The sequence below is a fragment of the Diospyros lotus genome, chromosome 2 (genome assembly GCF_014633365.1).
Source record: "Diospyros lotus cultivar Yz01 chromosome 2, ASM1463336v1, whole genome shotgun sequence".
Classification (NCBI taxonomy): Eukaryota; Viridiplantae; Streptophyta; class Magnoliopsida; order Ericales; family Ebenaceae; genus Diospyros; species Diospyros lotus.
The window spans coordinates 24,027,304-24,036,748 of record NC_068339.1 but is presented as its reverse complement, the minus strand read 5'-3'; the positions used below and the strand labels follow the sequence as shown (position 1 = coordinate 24,036,748).

Sequence of the window (9,445 nt, the reverse complement as noted above, 5' to 3'; positions counted from 1 at the left end):
ACTATGATAGAATTTATCTACCAAGGGATTAATCTTTAAGTCTCGAGGATTTTGCATAATCAAAATCATTAGAAGTAGAGTTTTCTCCATGCAAACACTCAATTACTTAAGTCAGATTCTTAGAGGTCGCAAAGGAATTACAGAGCTCTTAAAATGGTCAAAAGTGACTTACTTGGAAGAAGGGATCCTCCTCTATTCTTATTAGATGAAACTACTGGGAAGTGATGCATCGGTATTGTGATTGTTAAAGATAATATTTATTTGTTGTTGATTTTTAAGAAAGATATAGGAGGTAACTGTTTGCACGTTAGTTCTAGGAATACGCCACGAGGGGTCAGTCTCTCGAAGGTTGGAGCTTGCGAAATTTGCTTAATATTAGGTCTCTCAGCCATGTGTGGCTTTTTCCTTTACTTTAATCCATTGTTTTCTTGGACTTATCTTTAATGGGCTTTTAGCAATGGGCCACGGTCCATTACTCATTAAAAACTGAACCACATTAAGCGAATTTTAAAACTTCATATTGAAATTGATAGCTGAATTTAAGAGGTCGCTATTTGACGATTTGAACCGATTTAATGCACTCAATGTGATTTTTCTTGCTGAACTCAAATTTTCATAAATTGAGCGTTGAATCAATCCAACTCACCATCTAAATTAGCCGTAAACATGCTCTTTCATGATCTGGAACTTGGGAGGATGCACAATCTACCTCTTGCACCATCAATACATTCACAAAGAAATTATAACACAATAGTCCTCAGCTAGCTTACAGGTTAAATAGTTGAACTATGATAAGTTAGAATTCATATTAGTAGATCTTGAGTTCGATTTCTTATCTTGCATAGTGAAGCAAAGCCTCTATCTATAATTTTTTTTCTCTACCGAAATTAAAAAAACGAGTAGCGAGAGAGTACACAAAGACTATAATTCCAAAAAGAATTATAGCACAATAGGTTATGCAGAGACTATATATCAAAGTACATAATCACTGCAGCCAACCTTCAACAGATCTCTCTCTCTCTCTCTCTCCTCAAACTATTCGCTGTCTTCAACGAGCCCCAATCGTAGTAAGGGTGAGATCATTTATCGATGTGCCAGCACCGGCACTCGTCGACGAGGAGTGATCTGCGGCGCCGTACTTTCTCTTCAAGATGAACGCCGGCTGTTTCGGAGAAGGCAAGGCTGTGTCATTACACATCATGAAGACAACGTCGGACATGGTCGGCCGATCATTTGCAGATTCTTGGACGCACAAGAGGCCGATGTGGATGCACCGGAGAACTTCTCCGGCTGAATATGAATCTCCCAGCAACGAGTCCACCGCTTCCAGGGCTTTTTCTTCTTGCCACAATCTCCATACCTGATCAATTTACTAACATTAATTTTCTTGCTGTCTCAGATGAACAATCAAATTACAAATAATTGGCACTAATTAATTATTGATTAATACTTACATGTCCGATTAAGTTCACCGAGTCGTCTTGATAATAGCTACTGTTTTTCCTGCCGCTGATGATCTCTAGTAGTAAAACTCCAAAGCTAAAAACATCGGACTTTATTGAAAAGAAGCCTTCCATAGCATACTCCGGCGACATATAACCGCTATAATCAGACGAGAAATTTTTTGAATTAGAATAATAATACTTCTAATAAAATGAAAAATTCATTTATCAAGTGAGTAAGATATCTAAAATATTCTTACTTTAATTTAAACCATCATAATAATTATAAAAATCTATGGAAGAGCATTTTGAATATTGCCATTGTGCATTTGTTTCCAAATTTCTTGCATCAGATTAGAATGATGACTGCATCGGTTGGAGATATTATCCTAAAAATATCATTATCACTCAAATTAACACTTCACATGATTTATGTGTCTATATAAGTTTTTTTTTCTCTAGTTGATTTCTTTGTCTATGTTTAAATGGGTGTTCTGATACTTACTATGTTCCAACCACTCTATTAGTATTTGCTTCAATTTGGTCACCACCAAATATTCTAGCCATACCAAAATCTGAAATTTTAGGATTCATTGCAAAGTCCAGTAAGATATTGCTGGCTTTGAGATCTCTGTGAATTATTCTCAATCTCGAGTCTTGGTGAAGATATAACATCCCTCGAGCAATCCCTAGAACAATATCAAAGCGCTTTCTCCAATCCAAGAATGCCCCTTTTGCTTTATCTGAAAAATAAGAGAATTATCAAACGATTTGAGTAGGACAGAAATTTAATTATTAAAACACATTAGAAATTAAACAATTAATTCTTATACTTATACATACCGAAGATGAAAGCGTCCAAGCTTTTGTTTGGCATATATTCATAGATCAAAATTTTCTCGTCGTGTTGAATGCAACATCCGAGCAGCCTGACAAGGTTCCTATGTTGAAGTTTAGCGATTAGTGTGACTTCATTCTTGAATTCCTTTATCCCTTGTCCCGAATTCTTTGCTAGCCTTTTCACAGCTACTTCCTGTCCATTAGGTAACACACCCTGAAAGCACAAATGCAAGATTAAACTTGATTGACCATTTCATTCTCAATAAGTGTCATGCCTTATTTTATATCTTTTACTTGACAGACAATCATCTTCAAGATTATACCACTCTTGATAGAGTAGAGGACTAAGGTTCACAAGACTTGAATTTGAGATTTCACCCTCACTAGCTTTATTATACTCACCATTAACTAGGCTACAGCTTCGGTGGTAATACAATCTCATTTCAATAGTCTAGCCACTTGGAAGGTCTCGAGTATATTTTGGTCCCATAAACCCAATAACCAAATTTGGCTAACAATCTGGGTGAAGATTCATGGTTTACAAGAGGTATAAGGCTATTAGGTCCAATTGGCCAATGACCACCCAGCCAAAAAAAGTGTTTTAAGATTAATTTGAGTTAAATTAGGATACTGAATTTTTTATTTAACAAGAATGCTAAGAGGATATATAGGAGTTGGTTATGACTCAATTCTACAATAGTATTTAAGAGTCTATATATTGAAAGGATTTTAGATATATAATTTGGTCACATGAATCCAATAATTAGCTTCAACTAACAAGTTTAGGTTTAGACTCATAATGTTAAAAATGGTATCAAGTCCAACTTAGGAAAGCATTTCAAACTAATTTAAATCAAATTAAAATGAATTTTTAACTTGAAAAGACAATTAGAAATTAAAAGAAAAATCAATAGAATATATCATAACCTAATCTTGTATAGAAAGTTTAGTGAAGAAGCCTTACCTATAACATTTAATCACATGAACTTAATAGCCAAGTTCAGCTATGAATTTTGGGAGGATATATGTGGAACTTACCTTATACACTGTGCCAAAGCCACCTTGGCCGAGCCTGTTGGCAAAAGAAAAATTGTCTGTGGCCTCGGCAATGGCACTGAAATCAAAGAATGGCAAATCTGCAGTGGTTTCCCTCTCATGAAATGTCTTCCCACTTGAGGAGTTATCATAAGATGACAGCCTGTTGCTACTAAATAGATGTTTGAGGTCTCTTCCCTTCCCTGTTCCTGAACAAATAAGATGATTTAATTAAAATAGTGATTTTTTTTCCCAATTTTATTAGGAGGTGATTGTTGGTCCAGATGAATTAATTACTCATTTTACCTCTTTTATTTTGTATACCAAAGTGGTAAATTACCCATTTTACCTCTCTTGCGGAGGTGAAATGGGTAATTCACCCCCGGTAAGCAAAGTCACACTTGAAGGGTTGGGTACCAAAAATTATTATTATATCAAATAATAATTTAGTGGCATCTGATAGCTGGGTATCAATAAAAAAATATCAATAAGCCAGCCCAGATTAATCATTAATGAAGATAGAGAATATGTGAAGTTTGATATGAAAAATAGCGGTGAAAAAGGATATAAAGAAACATTGAATTGGCTACCTCTTCTCTTCTTCATAAGCAACCAACACAGCAAGAAGATTGTGACAAATAAAACTACAACAGCAAGAGATCCCCATATGGCTGCCACCTTGCGTTTCTTGTCACCAGACCTTTGTGTCTTCAAGTATTGGGCTGAAATAGTCAAAGCAAAACTGTCATTGTTAAGATAATCGTTTTCACTAATTCAAAAAGGTCAGTAAATGTGATAGAACGTAATATAACAAAGTTACTCATGTATTATCATCTTTAAATACATGACAATAAACTTAATAGTATTCAAAAAATTTATGTACACTACTATATATTTAAAATACATGTTTAATTTATAATATGACGATATAATTTTGTAATTACATTTAAAATTAATCTATACACGTGAAAATTCAATTCAAGATCATTTGATCTCATTTGGATCAAATTAAAGAATTCGTAACCTTCATTGAAACTATAATTAAAGAGGCCATCTGCCTCCCTAATTTGTAGGCTTCTTGGCAAGTTTCCATATTCTAAAGGACGTGGTGGGTCACAAAGCAGGACGAGGCAGCTGGGCATTATGAATGCTCGAGTGGTTTAACAAAATATCATATTGTATGGTCATTCGCATGCAATAAATAAGAGCAACCTAACACTCCTTTTAGGTGGACCCAATTGAGGCTATCTAATTAGATTTGAATAAAGGTGAGTCACCCAAATGTCAAGAAGTTTTGGATAAGTAACTAGTTACAGTTATAGCATCTAAATAAATAAATGTCTTGACTACAAATAGCATTTGTCAACTTAAATATTAAATTTAAGCAATAACACTGAGACTTGATGTAATTACGAGAAAATCCTTTATGTTTTAGAAGTAGTAATAACTTTTCATATTGTGGGTTTTGAACCCAAATGGGTTCAACGCCCATGTGATCTAGGTTCATCACACATCAGCAATAAATAGACATCTATATTTGAACCAAATGAGTTTGTAGAGGGTTTGATCCAACCTTATATTTGCATCCGGGTTTGTTTGGACCCCAGATAGAGGGTTTTGAACCTTTTGAAATAGAGAAAGAGATGGAGAGACAGAGGAAAAGAGAAAGGACATTTGGGTGGACTCATCTGGGTTTAAATCAAACCTAGATATATATAGAGGGCTTTGAACCCTCTAAAACAAAGAGAGAAAAAGAAGAAAAGTAAGAGTTAAAACTTACACTGGATGAGAGTAAAGGTGGTCAATAACAATGGACATAGTGGTAGTCATTACACAAGCGGTGGCGAGAGTAGAGATGGTTGGGTTTTAAGAGAAGAAGAAGAAGAAGAAGAAGAATAAGAAAAATAAGAGCATACCAAAAGAAAGCAAGTGCCCGATGATGGTAACTTGTGGGAACAATGGTAGTTCAATCGCCAAAGAAGGTATGGGGGAGAAAGAGAGACACACAGAGATAGAGAAAGTTTTTTTAAATGTAAGGGAATTTTCATCGTTTATGAATATATTTAATTGGGTTAATTAACAGTAGAGAAGAAGTTACAACATGGCTTTAAATATCAGGGATATTACTTATATTTTTTCAAATATCAAAGGTAATTCTTGTGATCATCTTAATTTTAGGGATATCACGTATGATTTACTCTAATTTTATAATAGATGTTCGTGATTGGCTCACTTATGCATTAAATTTTATAAAATAAAAATTGAGAAATTCACTAGATTCAATTAGAATTTAGTAATATTTATTTAGATTTTAATAAATTTTAACATTTAATATTTATTAGGTTAATTAAGTTATAACACCTAAAATGTCACACGAGAGAACTTAAAAGCCCCCATATTTTGCGGTCATTATCCTTGAAATCTAGCTACAAATGTGAAATGCTTGTGAAGAATATAAAACGAAAAAGCATAAGGCATAAAGCTATTTATCCTTTTACAAGCTTAATGTGTTAGATAACAATGCAACCAGGTGGCTCTTCACACACATAAATTACATATTTGTTTGTGTTAAGGATATTTTAGAATGCACCTTTTACACGTCTCACCCTTCCTAACCATATTATTGCATCCTCATGCTATTGCATATCGCATAAAGAGGTAATTACAAGATGTGCCTATTTTTTATTTTATTATTTAAATCAATATTATATTTGATGTTATTAATGTTGAAGTTTTTTTTTTTTACTTATTTTTTCAAAATTCTTTTTTTATTATTATTATTTGAATTCATCTCCAAGTCACAATTGACTGAGAACAACTATATTGCTATAGCAAAGCTCATCAATAATTAAAATTTATTTAAAAAATTAAAAAATTAAATTGCAATGACTAAGTATCACTCCTTGAAAAAAGTAAATTATGGTGAGTATATTGGAATTGTCTGCACAACTATTAACATTGGACTACCAAAATCAACATATAATTCTCAAGAAAGTTTAGGAATTGATGATTTATTTTAGTGTTCATTGTCTATTATGCTGGTTTGGACTGCTTAGTAATTGGGAGAATTGATATAAAAAATACCAATACTCAAGTAAAATTGTAGTTTGAGCTATGAGTATGTTTATGCACCTAAAGTGATTTATTTTGATGGGTATGTTAAGATTTTCATCAGAAAAATAATACTGATGAAAATCTCCCTTGATATTTATACATAGTTTTCTCTTAATATTAGAAAAATTATACAATTTTATTAGTTGCTTAGATCTTCTAACCTGATTTTTTTTATCATAAGACTCGAGATATGTTCTAACTTAAAATTGTTAACACTTTTTTTTTTTTTTTGGTTGTTTTCAATAAAGATTTTATTTACAGAAAAAAAAGTAAATTTTCATTTAATTTTTTTACTGGCCACCTTCTTCTGAAATTATGAACAGAAAATATAATATATGGAGGGGGCTTGGGTGAATAATCTATAGCCAGGGGAGGTTTCTCTAATTAATCATAAGCTTGAGCCATAAAAGAAAAACCAAAAAAAAAAAAAAAAGGCAGAGACGGTGACTGCGTACCAAATTCAATGGCGTCTACGCGAACGTAGAAATCCTGACCTCCAGTTGGAAACTTTCTTACATCCATCAACTCGCCGTGCCACGTGATACACCCACTCCCGGAGCCGCCGCCGCCGCCGATATCGGCCGCCGTGTACGCCGTGCACGAGCAGTTCCTCGAGCACTCCGCCGCACACTCCCCCAATCCAACACTCCTGTTCACAGCTCCCCAAGCGGTGTCCGGCACCTTAGCCCCCGCCATTCTCACAAACCCCTCGCCGCTTCCACACACGCTTCTCCCCTTGTTCCGCCGGCACCCGTCGGAGCCGTCCCTCAAGTACCAGTCCCGCGGCGACTCCGGCTCGAACCCCGGAAGGCACTTGCACTCAAACTCGCCGGCGGCGGAGTTATCACAGTTGCCGTTCGCTCCGCAGTGACCATAAAAGTCGCATTGGTCCTTCGGGGCGGACCAGAACCCGACCCACCGCTTGTAATCGCCGTGCCACGTGTATCTCTCGAGCAGCCCGGATTCGTTCAGCACCAATCGTGACATGATCGAAGGATCGATCATCGAGAAAATAATCGAAACTTCTTCCGGGTTGTCAATGTAGGTGATGTTGAAGATGTAGCTTGGGATCATCTCCGGGACGCCGGTCCACCTAAGACCATTCCACGACCCTGTCCGCCAGACCCGGGTCGAGCCCTTGTAGATAAACATCTGGGGAGGCGAATCGCTAAGGTTCATGCTGTACCAGTATTCTCCAGTTCCCGGGTCGTCTGGCGATTTCCACGACGCGAGGAACCGGTTCAGACCGGTTTTCCGGTCCACACCTAGTCTCATGTTTGGAAGCACTGTGTGAGTCGGATAATCGAAGCTTTGCCATGCAGCAGCTCTATCTTCATTAAACACCAACAAATTACCTGTTTTATAAAAAATAAAGAAAAAGTCGTTACAGAGGATATATAAAAGATTTGTAATACTTATATATAGAAAGTATTAAAAAAAAAATAAAATTCTAAGAACCTGAATCCAATAGCTGAGCTGAATGGTTGTTGTTGCCTGTTGCCGGGGCGGAGATGTTGGTTTTCCAAACCGGGACCCCGCGGCCGCGGGCGTGTAAGGCGAGGTTTCCGGTGGCGTCTATGGAAAGAATCCCGGAGGTATCATTGATGGGGTTGTCTCTATTTGCAACCCAAACAACGGTTCGCTCCGAAACCTTGTTGTACCAGATTCCGACGTAGCGTCTGGTGGAATTTCCGGGGCTGAAGAATCCCAGAGCGAAGACCCCTTTCTCGGAGACCAAGACATCGCCAGCGTCCTTGATCGGCCGGTCCGTAGTTATGACGTTTAAGGAGAAAGAGAAGGGAATTAGCAGAAGTATAAAAAAGGAACTGAGCGAGAAATTGTCGTCCCAGGACATGGTTGTTGTCGGCCGGAGTTGTTCTGATCAGTAAGGAGAGGTATAGGCGCAGGTATAGAAGAAATGAACAATGTTGTCGGTCGAAGGCATTGTGTTATATAGGAACTGGGTCAATTTCCTGATATTTTTCTTTTAGTGAGAGACCCGTGTGTGAGTAGGTTAAAATGCATCACGAAAGACTGATTGATGACAAAGCTAAGATTTTTAGGCATAAGACTGGGCTGGGGAGGTGGAATATAATCTCATTCTTTATGTTTGGCAATTGGGAAAATGAAAAAATTGGCAATGGAACGCTGCAATTGATTAGAATTTCGACGTTGAATTCTGGGTCCCGTCTACTTAATGCCTAATTTGTTGGCGACCACATGATCTTCCTGTGAAGGAGCATCAGCCACGCTAGCTAGGTGGTAGCAAGCGAAGTCAAGTTTGGGGCACCGTGTGGTCTTTAAGGTGAGGGATTTTACCTTTATGCACTCAAACAAGTGAAGTCAACTTCATTAAAGGAGAATCAATGCTCAATGTTTGAGTGTTCCATATTTTTTTTACGTACATTGTTGTGTTTGGGTAATCCTCCCTTGTACTCATATGATATTGTTCTCATGTGATATTGTTGAAGTTTGCACAAATTAAGCCTTAAAGTCATAATCAAAGTTTTAAAAAAATTAAAACTAATTAACCATGTAACGTGCGATTAGTACCGACTTTTTGTGTTTCTTTTAAATGTCTTGTAATTATCGCCTCCTGGATTTTCTATAAATAGAGGGGCCGGCTATGTTTTTGGTTTGCGTTTTTCTTCAATTTTTCATGTATACGAGATGAGAGAAAAGCCTAACTTTTTAGACTTTGTAATCTCTGTGAGGGAAGTTGTGAGAAGGCTTTGTGTGTGTACCTATCTATTTTATAGTGGATTTTGTGGTGTCACCTTTAGTCTGGACGTGAGACTTCGATTCATTCAAAACCTGAACAAGGATAAAACCTTTTTTGTCTCTTGTTTCTTTTCTATTTTCAAGTGAGAATGTGAGAATTGTGTACAAAGTGTTAGGTCAATTACTCAATAACTTGGTATTAGAGTTAGAATCACCACTACAAAAAAATTGATATTTAGCAGCAGTTTTGAAAACTGCCATTAAATCAGCCGTCGCGGAGCATTTAGCGGCGA

At 36.5% G+C, this 9,445-nt stretch overlaps 1 protein-coding gene across 1 annotated transcript; it reads right to left on the bottom strand.

Annotated features, from left to right (window-relative positions):
• Positions 1-924: 924 nt before the first annotated feature.
• Positions 925-8,562, bottom strand: LOC127794216 (G-type lectin S-receptor-like serine/threonine-protein kinase At1g11410). The gene is made up of 8 exons (XM_052325157.1): positions 7,890-8,562; positions 6,887-7,786; positions 3,908-4,039; positions 3,321-3,526; positions 2,286-2,496; positions 1,948-2,185; positions 1,455-1,602; positions 925-1,360 (listed from the first exon to the last, which is right to left on the bottom strand). The coding sequence occupies exons 1-8, from the start codon at positions 8,284-8,286 to the stop codon at positions 1,049-1,051; spliced, it is 2,544 nt and encodes an 847-aa protein (XP_052181117.1). The 5' UTR covers positions 8,287-8,562; the 3' UTR covers positions 925-1,048.
• Between the last annotated feature and the right edge of the window lie 883 nt (positions 8,563-9,445).

Bases quoted from the DNA above. Each gene is read 5' to 3' on its own strand.
- LOC127794216 (XM_052325157.1), bottom strand. From the start codon at position 8,286: ATGTCCTGGGACGACAATTTCTCGCTCAGTTCCTTTTTTATACTTCTG. The intron at 2,186-2,285 runs GTATGTATAAGT...CTTATTTTTCAG, and splicing joins CTTGGACGCTTTCATCTTCG to ATAAAGCAAAAGGGGCATTC. The intron at 1,603-1,947 runs GTAAGTATCAGA...GTCTGATTATAG, and splicing joins AATAGAGTGGTTGGAACATA to CGGTTATATGTCGCCGGAGT.